Source organism: Lepisosteus platostomus, chromosome 23 (genome assembly GCF_059453375.1).
Source record: "Lepisosteus platostomus isolate fLepPlt1 chromosome 23, fLepPlt1.hap1, whole genome shotgun sequence".
In the NCBI taxonomy this organism is placed as follows: domain Eukaryota; kingdom Metazoa; phylum Chordata; class Actinopteri; order Semionotiformes; family Lepisosteidae; genus Lepisosteus; species Lepisosteus platostomus.
In genome coordinates, this window is record NC_142633.1 from 7,072,663 (window position 1) to 7,098,406 (window position 25,744).

The 25,744-nt window shown below is 39.7% G+C and overlaps 1 protein-coding gene across 14 annotated transcripts in view; it reads right to left on the reverse strand.

Annotated features, from left to right (window-relative positions):
* The window catches only part of hspg2 (heparan sulfate proteoglycan 2), a 226,727-nt gene that overhangs the window by 130,473 nt on the left and 70,510 nt on the right, over positions 1 to 25,744 (reverse strand). For 11 of the 14 annotated variants that reach the window (XM_088617225.1, XM_088617230.1, XM_088617231.1 and 8 more), the window contains exons 4-7: positions 18,639 to 18,698; positions 4,907 to 5,016; positions 1,822 to 1,880; positions 764 to 924 (exon numbers count right to left, since the gene is read on the reverse strand). In XM_088617225.1, the coding sequence (XP_088473351.1) occupies positions 764 to 924; positions 1,822 to 1,880; positions 4,907 to 5,016; positions 18,639 to 18,698 (390 nt within the window). The remainder of the gene's footprint in view (positions 1 to 763; positions 925 to 1,821; positions 1,881 to 4,906; positions 5,017 to 18,638; positions 18,699 to 25,744) is intronic. The other 3 variants (XM_088617229.1, XM_088617236.1, XM_088617232.1) reach the window with 1 other exon arrangement.

Consider the following 25,744-nt stretch of genomic DNA (forward strand, 5'->3'; position numbering starts at 1 on the left):
TCCATATTTGGTGTTTAACTACTGTGTATCATAGCTTCAATATGTGAAACTAAGTCTAGTTTGGCAATTAAGAATCACCAAGGCTGGACATATTTTGCTTGTGCAGAGCCTGTGTCTGGGAGACCATAGTTTCTTATAGAAATAATAAAACAAGAGCACAACATTTTAAAAAGTAAATAATTTAAATGTAATTAAAAGCAATTTAATGATGAGTTACAGTTGCTATGGCTCTGATGATCACATTATGGAGCACTGGTCTTTCCATAAACAAATCTGCAGTCTCATTTGCATGACGTCACTATGTGCTGCTTGGAAATGAACTAAGATCATTTTGGTGAATCTGATACTTTTCGTAGTTCTTGCATAATATAAGTCTTCTAATTGAAACTGTTTCTGTGAATAGTACTGTTTCTCTTTAAAAACTAAGATACACAAATGGCTTAAACAGGTAGCAAATGAATTACTGCATGGAAAAAGGTGCATAATAGGAAAACGAAAACTGAATTGTTCCTTATTGTGTGACCCCAGAAATGTCAACTGTCTGAGATCGATCAGATTCTCAGATCGATCACTTACTTGCAATCAAAAAAGCCAGATGGGTTAAATGACTTCTTCTCTTTTGTGACCTCATGTTCCTATGTTGAAGAATACCTTTGTTGAGCTGGGTTGACTTTATTGCCTTCAACGCCTACTGTATAATGTTACAAGCAGATCTATATTTTCCAAATAAGTCCATTTCCTCCTCCAGAATCCAGGTTCTCACCTGCACCAAGTCTTCGGAACTGGAAGCCCTCCACCGAGGTGACATAGGAAGCTATAGAACCATCCAGAACGACCGAGTACAGGACGCTGCGGATTTCCTCTTCGTCAGAGTTGTTTTCTGATCCTACGTCAAGCTCAACAAACACAAATCCATCCAGTTTCCTAAAGACAAGCACAGCCAAACCAGGGATAAGTCCCACATCTCTGAGGAAGCCTCTTCTGCTTAAGGCTACCGTTACACTTAAATTGTCATTAAAGTCTGCTGAAATTTCAATTCCCCCAATTTTCTTTTAATTTGTACATCAATTGCTGGCAATTTAACTAACTATTACATGACTAATCAGGATTGATGAACTAGGAAAATAAGTGGACAGATGATTCCACATGCTACTCAATAACTGAAGAGACAAATGGGCACAGCACATACATAATAAATACCAACTGTGGCAAACAATCAAGATCAATGGACATTATTACATTAATTTTGGGGCAATATTCCTACAAGCAATTATTAATAGTGCAGGTGGGTAGCTGCGTCAGCATGCGTAGGCTGCAAAGGAACAAGTAATAGGTTTATTCCATGCTGAAAAAAAGAAGAAAGAGAACACAACGTTTCGGCCGTGGAGCCTTCTTCAGGTGCACCTGAAGAAGGCTCCACGGCCGAAACGTTGTGTTCTCTTTCTTCTTTTTTTCAGCATGGAATAAACCTATTACTTTTTCCATTATTAATAGTGGCCTGCAGGTCATATTTTATTGTTTTTACAGTGACTATGATCATATTTTGCACACACCTATGTATGTATTTATTTTTATTTATTTACTGTATTTTATATTTATTTTGTATTACTGTTCGTATTCTAATGTTTCGTCTATTCTGATGTCTGTCTTTTTGCTTGTCCTGGGCTGCTGTAACACATCAATTTCCCTTCGGGATCAATAAAGTCTTATCTATCTATCTTAAGAGATGCTCTCCATGTGTTCTGGCTCGGTAGCCTATCCACAAAAACACTCTCCTGGATCCCTGAAGGTGCTGCAGCATGAGTACAGGATGATGCTCACTTGATCAGAACCACGTTGACGGTCTGTGTGCCAGGGATCTTGTTGTACTCCGATTCGAGCTGGGGGAGAAAGAAACGGACAAGCTTATCCCTCATACTTTCTTTATCTTTTGGATATGTCAGTCATCAGGAACAAGCAGACATTTTCATACTGTATATCCGTCATCTGTATTTGTTGCTGTATTAAGATTTGAAACTAATAAAAACTGGTATGTGAGAAAAGGAAAGGAGTGTGCATTTCCTTCTTCAGATAACCGTAAACTAAATATTTTTATGCCCTTTAGTTTCCTGTGTTGGTAATCTGTGATTAACAGGTTGAGGATAACAAAGGAAAACCTTAATTTTGTATGACATATTAACAGTTATTAAAAAAAAAACTTTTATATGAAAGGCAGTACATTTTCAGTCTTAATATTGATCTTGATGCTTCTCAGTTACCATATGTTTTTGATCACGTAAAAGCTCATTCATTGTAATGTATTAGCATCCTGGTGACTTTTCCTTTTTTTGTTGATCAAATGTTTTTCATAAGTTCGGTATCCAAAATCCCAATGCAAAACAGTGTGTGGCCTAATCAATCATGATGTTATCTGATTTTCTCAATTTCATTCTGAATATTTTGCCTCTGATCAAAGTACTGGCCTTGTCTAGTTATATGATTTCCATGCTGCTGAAATGTCAGAATTTGAGAAAGTTTGCAAATTAGATGAGACCGCTTGGTCCATCTTTCATTCCTCTGTTTATGGTAGCTCAATGTTCCCAGAAGTCCCTCAACTCATTTCATAAAGATCGTGACTTATTATCTTTATAAATGAGGCTGGAAAGTTAGTTCCCAGAAGACTCTTTTTCTGCTTTTTCTGTCCTAAATGCTCCTAAACCAAGTTTCCATTTGTCCTTTGTCTTGTTATTGCAATCTCAATGAGGTCCAATGTGGTCCAATGGGCTCTCTTTCCAAAACCTTTCAGGATCCTGAAAACCTGAATTCAATTCACTAACATCCAATTGTGAGCGTATCCAAGCCTCATAAGTGTTTCATACAGTATGCCTCCGGTACACCCTTTCCCGCACTTCTGAGATGTCACAATGTCAATCAGAATAGCTGTGATAGGGCCAGATGTCCCACAAACAGCTGTATGCAAAAAGTTGGGCACCCCTGGCCAAATCACATGTTCTGTTGACTTTCTAAGTGAAAAGAAGTTAACACAGCTTCTGCAGCGAACAAACTTAAACTTGACATATTTCTGCAAATGTTAATGCACAGTTACTATTTACTTGCTGAATTCAGCAGATTAAAAAATATAAAACAGTAAATGTGGCATGCACAAACATTTGGGCACCTTATCAGTCAGTACTTGGTAACAGCCCCTTTGTCAGAAATCACAGCCTCCAAACTTTTCTTGTAGCCAGCTCACAGTCTTTCCATTCTTGCTTTAGGAATTTTCTCCCCACTCTTCCTTGCAGAATGCTTCTAGTTCAGAAATATTGTTAGGTCATCTTGCATGCACTGCATGTTTGAGATCTACCCACAGATTTTCAATAATATTCAAGTCTGGGGACTGCGAAGGCCATTCCAAAACCTTAATCTTTTGTTTCTCGAAGTAGTTCATGGTTGATTTTGAGGTATGTTTTAGATCATTGTCTTGTTGTAATATCCAACCTCTTTTTTTCTGTGGGACATTAGCTTCCAGGATTTGTTAATACTTAGTAGAATCCATTCTTCCCTCTAGCTGCACAATTTGTCCTGTGCCGCTGCCTGCCACACAACCCTAAAGCATAATACTGTAGATCCACCCCCATGCTTTACAGTTGCCAAGGTGTTCTTTTCTTCAAATGCTTCTCCTTTTTTTTCCCCAAACATACCTTTGGCGATTGTACCCAAAGAGTTCAATTTTTACTTCATCAGACCACAGCACTTGGTTCCAAAATGCCTCTGGCTCATCCAGGTGTTGTGTTGCATACAGTACTTCAGACGTTGACTTTTGTGATGAGATTGCAGGTTAAGTTTCCTTCCATGCAGATCATGTTTGTGCAAGCAATGATGTACAGTGGACCTGTGCACCACTACTCCTGTGCCAGCTAAACCTTCCTGCAGGGTTTTGCTTTGCGTCCCTGACCAGCCTACGAGCTGTTCTATCAGAGATTTTTCTTGGTCTTCCAGATCTTGTCTTGACTTCAACTGTTCCCCTTAACTTCCATTTCTTAATGACATTTCGGACAGTGGAAATTGCAAGCAGGAAGCATTTAGATATCTTTTTATAGCCTTCCCCTGCTTTGTAAGAGTCAATTATCTTTATTTTCTGATCCTCAGTCAGCTGCTTAGAGGAGCCCATGGTTGCTGAGTGTAATTGTCTAAGGAGTCAATTAAGTTCTTTAAAAATAACAGTAATGGATCAACTTTTTCACATCACATTTACTGTTTTATTTTTTTCAATCTGTTAAATTCAGCACATAAATAGTAACTGTGCATTAAAATTAGCAGAAATATGTCAAGCTTAAGTTTGTTCGTTGTAGAGGTTGTGTTTACTTCTTTTCACTTTGAAAATCAACAAAACATATAATTTGGCCAGGGCTGCCCAAACGTTTGCATACAACTGTACAGCTTAAAACAGATGGATCCAGGTCAAACAGCCACATATTTTCTAAATATTAACTATCAACCAAGAAACCATCCACAGTCAATAACTGGTTTACATGAAAAATACTTTAATGACCATGATGTTGTGACTTGACTTCATTTATGATTTCACTGGGACAAAGATACAAAAACTGAAGACTTGGAAGACAGGTGTGAACACATTTGTTTGAGGAAGTCTCCATGTTTTAAGTCTACATTTTATACCTCAACTACACAACACTTATCATTCCAGGCAAAGCAATTTTATGTTCAATGTGTTTATTGCTTTTTGTCAGGGAAAAGAAAGAATATTATATGGTACCATATACAACAATAAATAAATGTGGACAATCATCATGGCATGAAAGACGTGGTACTTAAACAAACTGAGCAATTATTTTAGGGGATGCATATGAATTTAACATTACAAATTCTATAACAGTATAGGTTTGTATAAATGTAATTTACTAACCGTGTCCACAATAGCAGCAGAAATCTCCTCAAAAGCACTAGACAATATGTCCTCCAGTTCTGGCACATATTCAATGGAGTCCGTGAAGTTCACCAGTGCTCTGTAGTAAACTGAATAACGAGAGGAAAAGAATATTACATCTTAACATGACTAGCTAATCACTTCAACAAATTTAGATAGAAAATCCATGTAATATATTTAACTGGAAGCTGTATAGAACTTCAAAAATTCAACACCAGTTCCCTGCTTCCAGAGTTTTGCTGTAAAGGAAACGAATTGGTCCAGTAATCTCTGTCCAAACTCTTGACAGCGCCTCCTGAAAATTAAACAAAAAATAAAGCTCTAACATTGCAACTCCTCTGTAAACCACGACGAAGCTTTGCCATGTTTGCTGTATGGCACCAGCTGGTTTGGTATGTCAGGGTTAATATTGTAACGCATACGGCCATCAGGGTGTGTAAGAGCCGGCTTACCAGAGCGGTGACGTCGCCGCCCTTCCCTGTGATAGCAGGACCACAGCTACTGGGCTGTAGAGAGATCTCTCTTTGGCTCACTGGGCTGGGTCCCTGCTGAGTGACGCGGGAGTCCCGGGTTCGAGCCCCCGACGATGGGGGGCCGACCTTATGTGGCAAGGGCGCCCGCCTGAACCCCGTTGCGTTGCAATATATTTCTTAACAGATCTGAGTACTACAAAAATATGTATCTTAAAGGCATAGCTAGATCTTAATTACTCTTACTCTTAATCTTTTAGAGTAACCTTTCTCTAAAATTTAGACTGGATTATGGTGTTATGTAAGTAATATAATATATCATACATATTAATAGATCTTTGTGTTTTACTAACCTTCTGCCTTTGACTGATTTTTCAATCAGTGTCAATTTGTGTACATGCAAAACGTCAGATGCCAAAATAATTGAATAGAATTTAAAAGTTCAATTTTGTTTCCAGAGGAGAAATCACCAAGCTTCTGTTTGCTCACTCACATAAACAGTAAATAATTTGTGAGCTGGGATTAGATTGTCATGAGACAGGTACTGTCAACTACTGCTACAGCAGTAATCCTGCACAGTATGAGAGGAATTGCAGGTTCAAAGCTACCATCTCTGGGATTCTGACTGAATGCCTCTAAGTCAGAATCCCCCCATAAAGTAAAGAGTTTTCTTAGAAGAATAAAAAGTTATGTAAAAAGAAAAGCCAATAACATACAACAAAATACAAGCCAACCAGATTTGTTAAAAAACACGATTACAAGTGGCTAAATTTCAGTTAATCAAAGTGTCTACATATATTAATCAGTTTATTAGATATAAACTATTAGAGCTGTATGTAGGTTAAACAGTGGTTGTTATACTCTGTGGAATTAAAACACTAGTATAGTGTTCTGCCTGTGGTGACGGGGGCATTTTTCATAACACTGACAGACTTTTCTGTAACTGCAATGCCTAGTTTTCTTAAAATGCCCTGTTTACAAAAAGTGTATTTACTTTTTCCTGTTCCATATGACCTCGGGTGAAATGCAAACACTTTATTCATCTTTAAACTCAAAAAGGAAACATCTCATACGTCCTGAGAAGTTCTTTCTCAGTGCCATTTGATTTGGATTCTTTCCGGAACACTTAAGCATTAAGCAGTACCTGATGCCAGAATCTGATAATAGAAGGAAAAGTAATCAAATGAATGTGAAATAAATGAGTTGCACCTTTAAAAAAATGAGAAAAAATAAATAAATTGTGTAACTTTTCTTGTGTTAAAATGAAAATATTTTAGATTTTGTATGGAAATCTAACACATTCTTATCATAGTGACCTTACGGGTTTTGCAAGTCAAAATATAGGCTCCTTTCATTGTTTTATAGTGTGAGAGCAAACATATTTGTTCCATTCTTTCTTTCTATTTCCATATGACACTTTCTTTTCTGTCTGTCTTGATAGTCTCATAGTGATATTACGGTCTGTTGATCCAGTTGGCAACATTAACATTATCACCATGTCTGTGTTCAAAATGCACTTCACAGCTGGCTCAACACAGGAATACCAGGAGGAAAAGAACATTGCTTAATGCTGTCTGATGTTATGGATTATATGGGCATAGGAAGGGCTAGAAGTGAGTGGAGGTCATTCTGTCCATCTAGTTTGATTAGGGACATCTGGAGCACGTTCAGAAGGCCTGTTTTTACATGCACATACTGTACAGACATACAGGCCAAAGGATTCCACTTTCAGCTCTTAGCAAGGCCTTGCCAAATAAGTCAGTGCACAGGGCTTGAGACTTTCCAAGAAAAAAAAAAGATGACATCATTGAGCACAAAGCGAAGGCGCGCCTGTGAGCACAGCCTGAGTCATGCCCCCGCTCTGCAGCATCAAACATCTTGCAAACAAGGAGCTGAATGATTCTCGATGAGGAACTGCATTCCCCCCACACCGACAAAATCAAACTCGCATGTCTCAAGGGCGGTCTGAAAGGCTGGCTGTTAAAAGTATGTGTATGTCAGAGGAAAGGCACAACTGACGCTCTTCGAGCTTTTTGAAAGCAGTTTGCAGCTTTTCAGAACGAGTCGGATCCCCTTCAGCAAGCGTTTGCTTTGTTGATTTGAAGGTTCCGTTGCATGGCAACAGTTTATCAAGGCAGGAATTATAGGGATTGCAAGGAAACAAGTGATAATCTGAGATTTTAAATAACCACCAAGCAGCTAGATTTGAGAACAAGATCCGAAATTTTCCACAATATGCAGACTGAGTACATTATCCAAGACTAGGGATAGCAGGGAAGACGAGGCGAAGACACCTGAAAATAACTCAGTCCCTTAAAATGGCCCATTCACACACAGCTGGCAATATCCAGGAAAAGTGGGATTGGCCGCCTTTTTTTTTGTTTGCTTGCCTTGGTCAGAGAGGAAGTCAACATTTGCATTCTTTCTTACAGTCTGCTGCTACCTGTCACGGCACTTGTGAAGTGTCATGTTTTAGGAGGCTCAAAAAGAACGGTTATTTCTTCAATTGCTCCCTCTCATCTCCTGCTCATAATACCTGGCAAGGTTAAAGACACACTCCACATTAGGTCTCACCCACTCTCCGAGTCCTATGAATTTCCTGCTGTTACAAACTCCATATCCATAAAAATCAAGTGAAGAACGAAGTCTCCTCCAACTACTGTGTTTGTTCACAGATCCAAATTTTACTACACAGCTTTGTCCAAAATATAAACAAATAGCTCCGCATTACACATTGCATTTGTGGTTTTTGTTCAACTGGATCTCCACTTAAATATGACTATTTCTCGTTTTAGTCCCCCTAACCTCTCTGTTGCGATTTTAGTGGGCAGTCCTTCCTGTGGACCTCAATTCCAAACTAATGGAATTCTTTTCCACAGGAACGTGAATTGTGGATGTTAAATTGATATCCTTAAGATTTTTAAGTATTTAGATCCCAAGATGCTCTTAAGTCAACTCCAATGTCCCATCTGAATTTCAGTTTAGTCTTACCCAATCAAACCTACTGAAATTTGTCCTCAGTTAAAGAGGTCAAGAACTTTTCCATTTTGGACTTTTTGGCAAGGAATGTCTATCAAGCATTACCCAGGTGAGTGCAGTATTTAGACAGGATGGAGCTACTGTAGTTCTCTCCTGCAGGTTTTGTGTTAAAAAAGGTGCTCTTCAATTTTCAAGCAACCATCTTTTATTGAAATTAATTTTAGATCAATGAAGTAATCTGCCATACTGTACCTCTAACTGAGTTTGAAGACTTGCGAAGCTCAGAATTCCTTTCAGGTTAAAATAAGCGTGCTGGTTACAAATACATCTTTCAGTACCATTCAGTTTGGAAAATTTAAGAAGAAGTTTTAAGACTTCAAGATGTGAGAATCCTTAAAGTGATTTTGACAGATACTGAAATTGAATCAGGAAATCATGAAATGAACCTCCAATAAAGATAGCACAGAACATTTAAGATTTCTTACGGTATATACAAATACATTGGAAAAGAACAGAAAATCATATTAGGGCCAACTAGCTTTTAAACATGTGAACCCAGAAGGCCTGGATCAGTGATGAGATGGTATTGAGGAGTATCCAACCTTTAACGTTAAAAGAGACTGTTAAGACCACAGAAACAGAGTGATATTCAAAAAGTTACCAGTAATGCAAACCCATTATCACTCCAAAAGAATTTACAAGACTTTATCAAACTCTGACGTGTGGTATAGAGTAAATAAATTATAGGAAGAGGCTTTGAAATACTTTTCTGTTAAATAATTTATTTGAACCTGCCAGGCAGTATTTATTTATGTATCTTATTTAAGAGCTGACTGACCTTTGAGGGAATGATGACTGATTTTTAGAGTTTGGTTGTAGTTAATGTGGGTGTTACTGTGGAGCCTTATTTTAGAAGTGTATTACTGGTGTTCTTTTTGAGATCCAAGTTCTCTGTAATTAGGTCTGGGCTGCAGTGGGAGGTTGTGCTGTAGTCGTCACTGTGCTATTTTGTTTGTCAGTGAAGCATTAAATTACATGTAATATTTTATTGTTGTAAAAGCATTGTGTAAACTGATTACTAACACTCCATAACAAATATCTTCAACCTACATCTGCTGTGACCTACTATGTCTTCCTCCAAATCTTTTTCTAGATCTCTTCGTCATTCCTTCTCTTATGCTACATTACCTTTGCTTTCTGCCCTGTCTTTCTCACACCTGAAGAAGGCTCCATGACCAAAACATTTTTTTTCTTCTCTTTTCAGCATGGAATAAACCTATTACTTGTTCCTTTATATATAATACCTATGAACTCTCATACGAGATTTTTCCTGTCAAAATCTTGGGTTTCAATACTGTTATAAACTGGTGTCTTTTATTTTCCAAAACTTAATTGAGTATGAATGAGCCCAGGTACTATACAGTTCTGGTTAAGGCCTTAAGCTAAAAGCAATCCAGCAGAAATTGTCCATGACTTGCAAGAAGTTTACACCTAGAATTTTCAATGCCTTTTTTTTACCAATGTTTGCAAGACTGTGTCCCCACGCAAATCACAACTACAATGAGTGTGAGCGACACCGTGTGGTCAAGGCAGAGAAGTAGCCAGACACAGTCACACAAGCTTTCACATCCGCTGCTCATGGGAATCCTCCACACAAACGGTCTCACCCCAATCAAACACCAGCTGGAGGGAAGCCCCTCAAACATCACTGATCTAACCCTTCTTCCAATCACTTCCAAACCTACTTAAGCTTTCTCCATTTCACTGAACATTGTTCGGGATTGTTAGCTTCTTCGGAACTTCCTGCCTCGCTTGGATAAACCTTTGGAACTTGCCTTTGGATATTCTAACCCAGAACTCACCTCCAACCTTGACCTCGTCTAGCGTTTTGGATTTGTCTGCCTTTCTCCTTTTGGATAACCTCTGGTATCGAACCCGGAATTCGCCCTCGACTACGTCTCTGCCTAACGTTTTCATCATCAGAAATCTCTCCTGACTCAGCTCCCCAACTCAGCACAGAGTTCCTCACTCAAACAACAACGCGGCTTCTTACACAAGCAGGCTGTGAGATAAGGAATCCACACTGACACTGATGTAATTCTGGAGAAAGTGCTACAAAATGTATCCAGTTGAGAAAAAAAAATTGTCTAACAACCAGAAAGCCAACAAAATGAAAGAAGAAGAAATAATTCCACATTTAGTGCAAGCACAGTAATGGTCAACTGAAGATATTGCAAAATAAAAGAACGTTTCGGGATGCAAACATTGATGTATGTAAAGGCACATTTCTGTAACACACAGGATAAGTGTGCTTCAGCGTGTTTATAAAGATGATATTTCCCCAAGTTTGTGAATCAACATATTCTGTTGGCAGCTTATGTCCTCATACTCCTTGCTTCAAGCACTCTGAACTGTGAAACTCTCCATGCCATTGTGTATTCCATTTATACATCTTTCCAGTAGAAATCTGTGTCTAATAACCTCTGTAACACAATAAAAAATGGTGTTACCTTCCAATATGCCGACATCAATTGCAACAATCAGCATAATCTATAACCAACAGCCTTTGGTTGTCAAAGTTTAAAAACAACTTCTTTACAGCATCTGCTGAATAGTTGATCTTTTAATGGTAATTTTGCTTGCCATAACAATTCAGAGTAATTTCCCCTGTATTTCTGCATGGAATGGCTCACTTGATCACTCAAAATCTGGTCTGCTCCAGATTTAAATTGAAGCAGCACAAAGAGAATTTAAGGCATTCATATGCAGGAATAAAACAATCCAACGCCAATCTTTTGAAATTAATCTGGGGAAAATGGGCACATTTCAGCAAATGAAGTGTTGTCTGAATGGCTACATATTTCGTTGTGCGATTAAAGGGTGCTGGGCTTATCCTGGCATTTTAATGTGTCCTGCTGCGGTAGAAAGCCAGTTACATCTGTGCAGGGCAGGGCAGGTTAGGTTTGAGTGAGTGCATTTGATTACAGGGCTTCACTTTACAAAGCTTCATCTAATCAGGGCCTCGCCTTGAGAGGCAGATTCTAAAGGTCTTGGATCACTTTTTCCATTAGGGAAAGCCCCAACTGGCAGTGAGAGGGCGGGCATCTGAAAAAAAAAAAAAAAGCTGGTGGAAAAAATGCATTCCAAATGCTTAATTCACAAAATTATATTCCTATTAAAGCCATGTAGAACTGTAGAGGCTTTGTCAGAAGCAGTGACCTAAACACTGAAGGCCCTGTCCTGAAGACAAAGGCCTAATTGAGCCGTGAATGTCGCTACTTCTTTCATGTGACCTTTGAACCCCTCCCCCCAAACCCCTTAAGGGTATCGTGTGCCTGCAAGTGAGAATGGATCACATCCATGTTTTCAAGTCCAGGGCATTTCTGAGCTTTTGTAGCCGCGCAGCAGGGATGCAGGGGTCATTGTTTGCGAGTTGCCTTTTGGCTTCCACAATGGCAAAGGACACCCATTTCTGGAGGAGTTATCGCATCCAGCTGTGATTTACAAATTACAGCCAAACAGCTGGGGGAAAAAAAACCCTTATATATATATATAAACTTGCTTGAGCCAGGTCAGGCAAAGAGTAAAATCTGGCTTGAGGATTACTCACTGTCTCCTATCCTCCCTAATGTTCATAGTATTTGTGTCTCAATGGTGTCTATCCATTCACAAATATGTATAGACATTGCCAAAGTATCTTCTTTTTTTTACTATCTTCTAAGAAGATAGTAAGGGCTACAAAAAAGATTATTCTGCCCATCGTTTTAATCTGCTTTTTAGAATCTCACCATGCATTTTTGCACGGAACGATCAATGACAATTCATCATCTTTAGTTCCAGACATGAGACAAGTGCAGGCACCAATTAATTGGCACTGGAAAATGTTCTGGGTCCAATTGAAAATAGTACTGCAAAGAAATGCTATACATGTTTACAGACTCAGTGTAAAAGTGGCAGGGAGCAGAAGCAGACAATAAAAGCAATCAAACAGCTGGGAACACAAGGAAAGAAATGGATGAACATTTTCCTCACCTATCTGCACTGACTTAGCCAACGTTGCTAAGACTTTCTCAGCAAGGTTTGGGAATAAGTACATGAAACAGAAATACTTTTAACCCCAAGAATAAGAGATGGTTCTTTAACCAAAAAGTTGTGGGAGTGTGGAACAAGCCACCAAAGCATGCTGTTGAAGCCAATACAGTGGCCTCTTTCAAAAACTGACGGATGAGATCCTGGAATCAATTATTGTAAGTACTGTACTTTCTACCAAAAGGGCAAGACTGGTCCAATGGCCTCCCTTCATTTGTAACTGGTCTAAAACTCTATTCAGTCTCCCACATTACAAAGAAATCATAATGCAAATCGGAGTTAAGACAGACTAGACTTAAACATGATATTTTCCTTCTCTTGAGGACACTCTGTATTTCTACAAGAGAATTTGGATCAACTGGCGGTTGATGTTGAATAAAGGGAATAATGCAGAAGGAGTCTGGAATATGTGTAACGGAAGCGTTCTTTCAGGACCCTATCCAGACGACACGATCTGGGGTAGATTGAGGAAAACACGGGGAGTGAAACCAGGGGGCATGTCCATGGTGCGCTGGTGTTCGGGGAAGGTGTGGCCGAGGCAAACAATCCAGAAATAAGTCCAAGGGGGAATCGAAGAGAAGGCAAAAATCCAAAACCGGGGGGTCCATCCAAGACCAACAGAATAAAAACAGGAACCGGGTCAGAACCGGAACGGGAACGGGAACAGAAACTAAAAACTTGACGGGACCATGTGCTTCTAGGTCCCGGACTCGCCTGGTATGGGAACCAATGCAGAGCCCGGAATAGAGTGAGTGCCTGGCTTTTAGGGAGAACTGAAAAGGGGGTTGGAACAGGGAGCAGGTGCGGGGGATGAGTAGAAAACAAGGAAGGGCTGGAGCGTCCTTAAGAGGAGGGGTTAACGAACGTGACAATATGGTGTATTCACCAGTCATTAAATCACCATACGATACTTCAGAAATACCCGTATCCCAGCCATTGAACAGTCTAGACCTCAGGTGTGCTAGGAGTGTTCCGTTATCACAGAAAGAAATCAGTTGTAGTCCAGGCACTGTGTGTGAATGTAACCAGAGTCTTTGTTTCTCGACTTTTTATTGGGAATAAATCAAAACTGAAAAAAACAGAAGAAGGAATGCAAGAATGTAAAACACAAACACTGCCTTTTAATGCAAAGGCTTGTCCAGGCAGCCTCCCTCCTCAATAGACATCATTGTGAGGTTTCAGCAACCATTGTCGTGGTGTATTTTCCCCCCCTGCTGAAGTAATATTCCTGTTTAAACCCACAGAAGTGGACGACAGGACAAAAGGAGGTTTCCTCTCCAGGACAGGACCCAGTGAGACAATGTCTCCAAGTCCTGCTCAGCCAAATTGAGTACAAAATGCCGTGATAAGCAGGCAAGAGTTTTCTGAGTGAGGAAGTAAAACAATTATTACAATCCACCCACGGGGGCTCAGTTTTGTGTTTTTAAAAATAGCTAATTGTATATAAATGCTGTCTTGCAAACTGCATTTGCCTTGAGAGGTTATGTTGTTCATTGAGAGGGTGCACATGCAACAGGCAAGGCCCTGTAATAGCATCAGGTAGGTACAGTAGCTGTGTCAGCATGCGTAGGCTGCAAAGAAACAGGTAAAGGAATAAACCATTACCTGTTCCCTTGTGATAGCATCTACTGCAAGAGACGACTAAAATATCTTTTCCTGACAGTACGCTGAAAGGCACCCAAGACTTTCCAGCAGGTTACAGATGTGTGATAAGTATTCAAACCTTCAAAATCAACAATGAAACGGACAAAATGACAGGAAAATGTGGGGTGAGCTAAGCATGCTGTTATGAATAGTTTTCCGCTCAAGATCAATATTTACAGGTTTGAGAGAGACAAAAAGGTATCCTCGCTGTTGTTACTGAATAAAGAAGGAACACTTTCTTCTCTATAGACGACAAGTTCAGAGTAACTTTTCTTTTCTCCACTCTAAAACAAAAGCTTCACCTTAATCTTATTTTTTTTAAATTCTAATTCCTTTATTAGAGAATGTACAGAGCAGAATATGCTTAGAAATGCCTCTGTGACATATTTTATAATGTACTGAGAGGCATTAAAAATACAAATGCTGTTGGCTCCAATCTCAGTGGTGTTACTTTCAACACTCTGTGTTTTTAATGTCTCAAATACTCACATAATTGTATAAAATGGTCCACTGTGGACAATATGAACGGTATACACGCAAAGTGATAAAATGACAGTGTGGTATGTGACTGTGTATTACTTTAAACCTAAAGTAACCTAAAAAACAAAGGCTTCTAGAGCTGAAAGGGGCCAAGTGAGATATACTAAACTTAAAAAGTCCCACTTTGCAAAACCAGGGCTTCCCAAAGTTTATATATTACACAAAGCACACACTCACCATTCAGACTGGAGTCTCTAAAATGTATGTCTTGACTTCATTTGCACACAAAAGCAAATTCTGCTTTTCTATAATCTTTGTCATTATAATTGCCTCCGGAATTCAAAATGTAAAAAGATCTCATTCAGACACTTTGCAGCTGTTCACCGCCTGGTAGTTTCAAAAGGCTGCAACACAAAAGGTGCAATGTGCTCCTCATTCAAAGCTCCCGAGAAGGATTTCACCTTAAACTCCTGCTGGGCTGTTGACAGACTGTTTCTGAGGAGTTCACCAAGAAGCTCAAACAAGCCTGTGGTAGAAACATGCTCGGGCTCTGCCTCGATGCCCAGTCATAGTGAGGCAAAAGTCACTGATTTCTAAGAGTTTTATACTGATGAGATGATGCACTTAGTTTCAAGTGTTTTCCACAGAGAAAAGAAAGAACAAAACACACCATCTTCCTTTATGGAACAAGTAAAGGTTTATTCAATGCTGAAAAGAGAAGAAAAGAAACACAAGGTTTTGGCTGTGGAGTCTTCTTTGGGTGTCATACATGAAGAAGGCTCCACAGCCGAAATATTGTGTCTCTTTACAACTCATTTATGCTGATTGCTACAACTGATGTCAGCGTAAGGGAAAGTAACATCACTTTTTATTGTGTTAGTGTTTATTAGACACAGATGTTTACTGGATGTATAAATAAGATAAACAATGGCGTGGTGAGTGTCACACCCGAAGAAGGCTCCACAGCCGAAAGGTTATGTTTCTTTTCTTCTCTTCTCAGCACGGAATAAACCTATTACTTGTTCCTTTGCAGTTGACGCATGTTGACGCATGGCCCTTATTTTTAAGTGGAGTTCAAAAAAGAGTCTTGGCATCTCATCCTGTATATTTCATCAGAAAAATAAGAGGAAGAGAAGCGTTTCACAGTTTTGCGCTTGGAATTTGGCCAGGAGGATAAAATTGGAATAAGTTACATTTGCATCATTGTTACTAGTGCGGAAAAAACACTTTCAGAACACAAGAGGGGTTACTTTGCACTTGAAAAACCTCCAGCTGAACAGTGCCAAGCTACACTGTTGTGCTAAGACAGGCTGCTTCAGCACAGGCAATTGCTGTCTGTTCTTGTGCAGCACCCTACCCCTTTACAAACTTTTGTATTGCTTAGAGATACTTTTTATAGCTGGTACTACAGTACAGCAAGGTTTTCCCCATTGATGTTCCATCTACACTACCTTGCACACTATATGCAGTGTTAGCTGAGCTTTTCCCATGAATATCCTGGTATTCTTCCTGTTTCCCCTGTTATCCTTCCTGTTTAAGGCACTTCTAAGGTCTTAGGCGGCAGGAAGGATGCAGTAGGAGCCGGACAGCACGACACAGTCCTGCGGTCCTGAGGGGTGTGCTGACGCAGCATTCATACCAACACTTTCCTCAACACATCCCGCAGTCATTAGCAATGACCTCTTTTCAGAAATCCATTTTCAGTCCTGTTAAAGTTAGCAAAGCTGGCCATTAATATAACAAGAACAGCTGAGCATGAAAACATGCAACAGTGCAAAGATTTGGACATTTCACATCCCAGTGAAGATTTTGTCTTGTGCCTTCTTACATATCCATTCGGCACGTCACACTTCTGCAAAAGAGCAAGGTCTCCTCAGGTCGCTCCACAGACATCCACTGTAAACACAAGAGCCATACGCCTGGTGCCTCCTTAAAGAGCACAGAACAATGTACTGTTTCCCTCGCGACATGTAAGAAATTAAATGATGGAAAAATTAAAACATCAGTCGACTACAAAGCGACACGGAGCTATTCCAAATATAGCGGCTCTGAAGAGGTCAAGTCAGCCGTTAGGGAGCTCACAGCTTTTAGGAAGAACAGGAAGACCATCCCAGAGCAGCAATGCACCTTTCGTCAATCTATCCACTTTCTAACTGCTTTATCCAATACAGAGTTGTTGGGGAGCCATGGGCTTAAAGTGGGATATAATAATAATAATAATTATAATCATTTCTTACACTTATGTAGCGCTTTTCTGGACACTCCACTCAAAGAGCTTTACAGGTAATGGGGACTCCCCTCCACCCCCACCAGTGTGCAGCCCCACCTGGATGATGCCACGGCAGCCATAGTGCGCCAGAACGCTCCCCACACATCAGCTCTCAGTGGGGAGGAGAGCAGAGTGATGAAGCCAGTTCAGAGATGGGGATTATTAGGAGGTCATGATTGGTAAGAGCCAATGGGAAATTTGGCAAGGACGCTGGGGTTACACCCCTACTCTTTTCGAGAAACACCCTGTGATTTTTAATGACCACAGAGAGTCAGGACCTCGGTGTTATGTCTCATCCGAAGGACGGTGCCTTTTAACAGTATACTGTAGTGTCCCCATCACTATACTGGGGCATTAGGACCCACATGGACCACAGGGTGAGCGCCCCCTGCTGGCCCAATACCACCTCTTCCAGCAGCAACCTTAGTTTTTCCCAGGAGGTCTCCCATCCAGGTACTGACCAGGCTCACACCTGCTGAGCTTCAGTGGGGTGCCAGCTGTAAGTTGCAGGGTGATATGGCTGCTGGCAGCCCTGGATACACCCTGGAGAGAACACCAGTCACACACAGACACACCAGGGCCAATCTTCCCAAACTCTAACAAATTACCAGTATGTCTTTGGACTGTGGGAAGAAACTGGAGCACCCAGAGGAAACCCACACGAACACAGGGGGAACATACAAACTCCACACAGACAGCACCCTAGGTCTGGAATTGAACCCAGGCAGCAATACTAAACACTGCATCAAGGTGCTGCCCTGCACCTTCCTAAACCACCCAAATAGCCAAGCCCCATCGTGGGTATCATCACAACAATGGGTGGTGAACATGGCAGGTTTCTATCGTGCCAGAGGACAGACAGGAACTGCAATGTTCAGTACTGAAGTCCTAGGGGGCTCTGCTAGACTGGTAATGGTCAGAGCTTCAGTGCCAGTCAGTGCCAGTTGCAATCTCAGCTGGTGTATTTGCCTGCTACTCCATAGTGCACAAATTGCGCTTTTAAAAAACAAGCACTTGCATGTCAGTTATTATACTTTAAAAAGATATTGTGCCACAGCCTCAGTTTTTAAAGGCTGCTGTACATGTGGGTTTGTCATTTCCAGGTGGTACAATCAATTCTGATGCCACTTGAATCCAGGCTTCACAAGTATTCCTGCCGAGACAGTCAATAACCGAGTGCCAGTTAGAGACAAGGGGTGGTGCTCCCAGAGGCAATGCCAACCAGAGCACGAGCGATGCTTTTCGAGACTACTGACACTCCTCAGCAGACTAACACTTGAATTTCCGCAGAGATTTGCATGTCTACATATCCTTCAAAACGGCAACTTGGAAGGTTTTTGCTAGAGCAGCATGAAGCAAAAACTCATGTGAGGTATAACCTTCAATTCTGTATTTTGTCATTTTTTGTAATTTACAGTTGTATAGCCTTCCAACATCTAAGAGCAGCTACCCAAGGAGGCGAAGAGCCAGAGTTCAGGGGTCAGTCTTCCGGACGCAGCAGCCACAGCAGAAAGTCTGGACAAGTTAGGAAATTGTAAGCCTGGCCTTCAGCACAGCACTTCAAGAGATACAATAATTCAATTCAATAACCGAAATTAAATGAGACAACTGGAGTATTCATGCTTTTAAAGAAGGATCCCAGTAAAGGATGCCATGGACCAGTAAAACGTGAATCGGAGACTAACAACTACTGTAGATGCAGGAAATCGGAGAGAAATGATTATTTTAAACAATGAAATCAACAAAGACCAGAACACAAGGCATTGCAGAAGCCACTTACTATACTCCCGGTGGTCAGGGTCGATCCCTTCCCTGAGGAGCAGAGACTCCAGAGAGGGAGCTATAAGGATCACAGGAGAAAGGGAGCAGGGCAAGGGAAGGGATATCGTGCGTGGCATGAAGTCAGGAAGAGATTAGGGAAAGGGGACGGAATTTGTTTTAATGGAAGGCAGGAATGAGGAGAAAGAGAAACGAAAGTGGAATTAGAAAGTTTGGCCTTTAAAGTTTTTTTTTATGTACAGAAAATATTGGAATAATAGGATGAGTCCCTTCAATTCCCAAGACCTCAAAAATGGCCCATAAACCCTTCAGACTTGTTGATGATCAGAACAGAGAAAAGATCCAGTTCATGTGCATTTGTTTCTTTTATCATATTGAGAAGACACGCAGCCAATTCCATTTTCAACATGGAGTTTTAAACAAATCATTACACCGTCCAAAGACATTATTCTGTGGGAATTGGCTTCAATTTGCCAGGAGATTTTATTATTTCAAGGATATTCTGTTATAAAACAAAACAAAAAAAAAGCTCACAATCATCTAAAAATAAAAACCATACCAGTGACTCCAGATTTTAAAAATGAAGTTTTTGCTTTATTTTGGCTCAAAATTCAGTTTTTGTCTTATTTTGTGCCGTGTGTCCTACAGTATTTTGGCACTGGTCCCTTAGATGTCTGCCCAGCCTTGAAGCATGCCTGCCAAAGATGTTGAACGTTTACTGAATAAGCTTTCAAAACAAAGCAAAAAAATCCTGTCTGGCACAAAACCAGACAAACACAAACACTGATATGCACAGTACATTATGCCAGTGTGATTCACAGCAGGCCTGTTGAGCTCTTAAGACGAGCTGTAAGGATATCCTTCAGACCAACCACACTTCCACTTTCTGCTGAGATCGTCTGAAATGTTCCCGCTCAGGTAATCGTGTTGAAAGCTTTGAAAGGGGGCGGGGGGGTGGATTTCCTGTTTTTCCAAGGGGAATCCAGTTAACCCTTTAAGCTACAAGGCACTGCTTTTAAAATAAGGACCAATAGTTATGATGAGTCTTAGCGAAACACAATGTGTACACAGGAAAAGTGGGAAAACAACATTCAGTATGCTACTGTATAAAATAGTGTAAACCCCACTAACAAGTAATATAAAAAGGGATGAGAGAAGGTCATGCAAGTGTATACAGGTCACTGGGTTGGTGAGCTCTCTTCCAGTCAGGTCTGAAAAGACCTCAGGGCTCAACACCAGAGCAGTCTAGCCTTTCCCTTGCTTCTCACTTGTGTCCCCAGCTTCAAGTTTCATTGCGGATTTGGAAGAAACCCAACCAGTGGACCTTGACTGTGAGGATTCTGAGTATTTGAATCGGGTCCCCTCAGAGTTCAGCTCTCCTGGACATAAAAAAAGCTCCAAGAAACATCCTGTATGTAGTTGCTGTTCTCTGAACTGATTCCAAAGCAGTAGTAACTTTTTTTCTAGGAAGATGTTGACCCTACAGTAGACCCAATGCTACACAATACTCCAAATGAGCTTATAATAATGCTTTGTACTTTGTAAATATGAAATATTTTTATTATTTCATCCTCAAGATGAAGATGATGTGGCAACATATCTTTTGGATGGTAGTATTATTTGTATGCCAGGGTGGGATGAGCTATAAACACGTTTTTTTTTTTGTGCTGCACAATAGAAATGATCATGCATTTTTTTTTACACTGCAGGTTTTTTATCTTGTTCACAAATTTGTTTTGTCGGTTTACTTCAATTGCCTTCTGTGTTTTTGGTGTGTTGATTCAATAGCATAGTCAACCATGCTACAGTTTATTTCCAGCAAATCTGTATCTTTCTTGGGTTTCTTCGGAATAGATCTCTTACTGGTATAATGGGCTGTCCTTTTTGTGGATATTTGGCAATAAAGGTGTGTGCATTTTCAACAAAACTCTTTTACAAAACTAGTTTGCTGTGTTTGAGAGAAATGGAAATCCTGTGTGTTGTGTCCATTTAAACAATACAGAACTATCAACAGGGAAATTCCAACAGGAAAAGAAATTGATCTTATACAACTGCTTTAGGCATCAAAGAGAAATGTACACTTGAGTGAGTTTGTGTACAATCACATTCAATGTCATCACAGTTACCCACGTTGGCCTAATCTTATTCAGCCTGAAGGAAATATGAGCTGTTACAGCATGGAACATAAAAACTTAAGAACATTTAAGTTCCAGAATGACACCGTGCACCTGGGCCAGGTAGTCAAAATGTTTGTAATACAATATCCGTTAAATTTTCAAAGTATTTCAATGTGCTGGCTTCAAGTGATTCAGCTCAACAAACTGTTCCAATAATTTTTTTGTGGTAAATTGTTTCCCTCAATCCTGAATGGACATTGTCCACTTTAAGCCCTCACGTTTTGTTAGATGAATACAGAAATGGTCTGCGCCAGCTCAATACTTCAAGACTTTATGGAACTCAAATCAATTTCTGGTGTGCAGATAACTGACAGGTACAGATTTTGCCTCATAATGAAATAACTCCTTCAATACAACACATGTGGTGTAACTCAGGCGATGTACAGACTGGAAACAATGAAATACACAAATGTTGCAGTAATTATCTCTAGGCTGCTGCTTCCTGATATTTTCTTGAGATGTGCAGCCTGAGGGATGGAAACTTTTCCCAACTAAACTGTAGAATTAAAGGTCTTTAATGAACGCCATAAGCATCTGCTAACACTCATAAAATATTTACAACTTCTTAAAAAAAACACTTTACAACCTATATTTCTGACAGGTGTACAGCTCTTGTGTGGAATCGAAAAGGCCTGTATACAGGATTTACCTGCGACAACAAAAATATAATAATAGAAGCAAATAATGCTCATATAATGTTGATAATGCTCATTAAGCTCTAGACTGTTCTATACAGTGCGTATTGGAAAGGGTGAGATGCGAGCCTTAAATCAGGCAGGTGGGTTCAAATTGATTTTGCTCTAATCCAGCCCTATTGAAGGGAGATACTTGCACACTTGCAAATTGGCCTCAAATGAATTAAAGTACATATTCCTGTTTGTATCTGCATTAGGTGCAAGCTAGGAGAGGGTTGATAAGTGCTACAAGAATCCCTGAAAGTCTGGGGTACAGTAATATAGAGTTTGTGCTGTACAGTATATATACTGTATAGGTAATATCCAATTGTTTTTCAAAACCATGTCACTGAAATGAAAATGGCACACATCCTGTGTTCTTATAGTTTGGATTTTTGGACACTGAGCCATTCCTCTTACCAGCAGAAATTCATGCCATCTTTGCTGTTTTTTCTCCAATTGCATTAAGTGCATTCAAATTCCATTTACGGTGTGTATCAGGCAAGGGTTAGGGTTACAAATGTGTAACATAATGCAATTTTCCAGTTATACTAGCTGTAGGAATTAGTTCAAGGAAACTCTAATTTGTCAGTGAAAGATCGAATACTTCAAGAATGTGAATAATGTATCCCCTATATCCCCTAATAAAATGGTTATTGTTTGCAAAAAATGTGTACAGTAAGTCTCACGTCGATGGACATCTCAGTGCTGTTGTTTTACACAAACGCGTAAAATTAAGCACTTAAAATATCGGTTCGGGACTTGCACTGCTCAGGATCAAATGCTTCCTGTAGGAAAAAAAGAGTTTATTGCACTTCAAGAGAAATACCACGCCCACTTTCTATTCTCTTAAACTGCCGTAATGCTCTCTCTTAAACTGCTGTGAAGTTTTATACAGATCTCCAGAGACATAATCAGTATTATTCTGGACACATCCTGCCCTTCCACAGAGAGTCAGGGAAATAGTAAAATGTGGAAAACCACACAAAACATCTGCTGTTAATATGATTGATACACAACTATCCTACATTAATTTTGAAACTATAAAATACCCTGTCAAGGCCTTTGATGGTTCTTTTTTCACTGGTATACAGTACATTTATGCCCAGTTACATTTAATTCACCTCCAAAATAACAGATCTAAATAATTATTTTTCTGGTGTGAGGCCATTTAATGCCTGAAACTTGAGCTCTGTGGCCCAGATGTCACTAGCGTAGACCGTGGCATTAACTGACTGTCACCAGGTTTTCCCAAAAAGTGGCAGCTTGAAATTAACAAGGGTTTCCTCAGTGTTTAGTGGAACAGCACTCCAGAGGCCTTGCTATTGCCTGCAAGCTGCAGTGTTTCCAATCTTACTGCTGGCATGTTATTGTCAGCTCTACTGCAGAGCACTGTGCAGCTCACAACATGTCAAATAGCAAATGGCTCTGACAGACACACTGGAGAAGTACTCATACAGTCCTCATTCTCCCTGTGCAGAGATAATGAACAGGTACCATAGTTTAACAATACAAATAATATAGTTAAAATCTTTATAGATTTTATATATTATTTTGTATATAATATTAGTATAATATTTAGATATATATTTCTGTAAAATTGCCTGACGATTTATTTTTTAAATATTTTTCATAGGAACTATTTTAACCAAACAGGGCGCTTACCTTTAATTTTCACAAACAAAATAAAATTACATACATTGCTGCAAAAACCTGACATTTTGGGGGAAAAAACCCAAATACTTCCCAGAAAATTACAAAAAATGAAAGTTTCTAAGATAATAATAATCTTTTCGGAAGAACCAAATTCATCTAGAAATTTAAGATTATACTGTTAAGTCGAGGAAGTCGCACATAAAGTTAACGTGTTTTAACATTTAACACTTATTAACATTTACAATAACATTCATTGCATGCAGAATTTTGTGTGCCGAAAAAAAATATTTTAATGATATTGTGTTAATTTGCTTTGCTTTATGCTACATGTTTGAGAATTCAGTGACATTTTTCAATTCTAAAATTCATATCCACAGTCGGTTAATCTACATGTACAGTATGATCAAACAGCTCAATCAAATTAATCACTATCGCTTTAAAACAGAGTAAGGCCCCATACTCTGGTAGTACCAAGAAAGCTATTCGCTGTTATCAAGGCTGCCTTAAACAAAGCAATCTTTAAAAGACAAATGCTTTCTCATGGTATTTTGTACATGGAAGACATATAAACACTAAAGAGTACCAAGCCCACACATAAATGTGTCAGAATTCATTTCTATGTGGATTAACGTTCAGTTATTGGCAATGTCCAAATTTATACAATCGCCATTTTGTATAAAGGTATCTGCCAGATGGGAGTAAGAAACCCATACAAATATCCTCAAACTAACTCTCCAGAGAAAAATCAAATGTCTGATTATGTCACTGAACCAGGCTTGGACTACCCCATCAGCTCTTTTCCTAAGGGAGATTGAAATCGTGTGATTTTCTTTGGGATATGCAGGAATCCTTACAGTTGCCTCAAAAAACCTTCCACAAGCTGTTTTTCTTCCCTCAGTTAAATTCTAAAACTTCCTAAGCATTAATCAAAGTAAATGTAAGGTGCGTGCTCATCTGTACACAGCTCCTTGACTGCTTTATTTAGGACAGGACTCTTCAGTTCATTTCAGTTAGAATTGTTTTTACCAATATATAGGGATTTTTATAATATAAGAGGCAGCAACTGTGGGGGTTTTAAGTCTGTTTGACCACAATCGTATGTAGTTTTGGAAAATAGACTAATACTCTGTTGTGCTATAAGTTTCCCTTCAGCCCGGAATGCTTCCCTTGCAGAACAGAAGAGCTGCAAAGAAGAATTAGGGAGAAGGATGGCAATTTGTGTCCTGAAATTGATAACCACAATACATACAGTAACTGTGACCTGGGTGAAGGGCTGTAACACGCAGCTTATGACCCCAGAACACTGAGTCTCAGAAACATGGAAATGGCTGGAGAGCTCATGGTCTTTAGAGTATTTAATAGCTGTGTATTTAGAAACATTTCCATCTGTGCCAAAACAATTAATCGCACAGCTATAAATAAGCAAATGTCTTATTTCTTCCAAAGCCATACAGCTAGTGAAGGGGGTGGGAGTGTTTGCAGGCCTAGAGTTCTCTCACTAAATACAGCAATGCTGACAGAATAATTATGCCAATGATTTTAATGAGTAAAATTCCAAATGAAGTCCCAGAAACTGACTGCTACAGGCGTTAATGATCCCAAGTAACGTTTCTAAAGGACAGGAGTACCAGCTGCAGTGTCCTGGCAGTATTCCAATTCAAACGTTCTCATACTGGCCAAACTAAATGCTTCTCTTTTGTACTGGGTCTTCTCTGCTGTGAATTGAGTTACTGGCAGTTGAGTAAAATTATTTGTTTGTAGAATGTAAAGCAAACTCTTTGTCACTTATAAAACATTTTGGGTTTTCTTTGGGATGTAAAACCCAATATAAATAATGTGTGGTATTACTGCTCTATATACTGTAAGCCATGTTATACCATTGGAGAGTTTTCTACATTTTACATAAGAGGCAGGATACTACAGTGACAGTGCCTAAAACAATTCAAAATCTCAGCTGAGTCACTGCTTTCTGTGGGGAAGCCCATCTTCTAAAGGTTACCAGAGTGTTGTTTTAGCTTGTATGGTTAAACCACTTTTGCTCTCCAATCCCACCATGTCCAGAGTGTTATCTGCTTTCACTGAGTTTCTCAAACCCACAGGGTTTCTCTGCCTGGGCTCCTCTTTCTCCTCCTCCAGCCTAATTCCTTCACTTGCTTCTCGAAATGCCAGTGAAGCTGGTGTCTCTTGGTCAACCTCAACACAGAAAAGTTTGCGGCAACAAAAAGAGGTAATCAAAATAGCTGCAGCTGCCAGCACATGTCCTCTCCCACCCTGATATAATGATCTCCCCCACAAGCCACAACACTCAGCTCAGAGCTGACACGCCCACAATGTGCCACCAAGGAAGAGCTGTCTCTCTGTGGTCTGCAGCAGCCCCCTAAGGACACAATTCCTGAAGAGTTTTACGACATCCCTCTTTTACAATATGACGCATCTGCTCTTCATTTTGTTATAATGATTGCGTTACATACCTTCATTTAGGGCTTGCTACTACAGAATTCTTTACACTGTGAGGATTAGCAGCAGTGCCGTCATTCTTCAATCAGTTGTCTAACACCTTTACTCAATGACTAACAGCAATAATGTGCAAATGAACATTA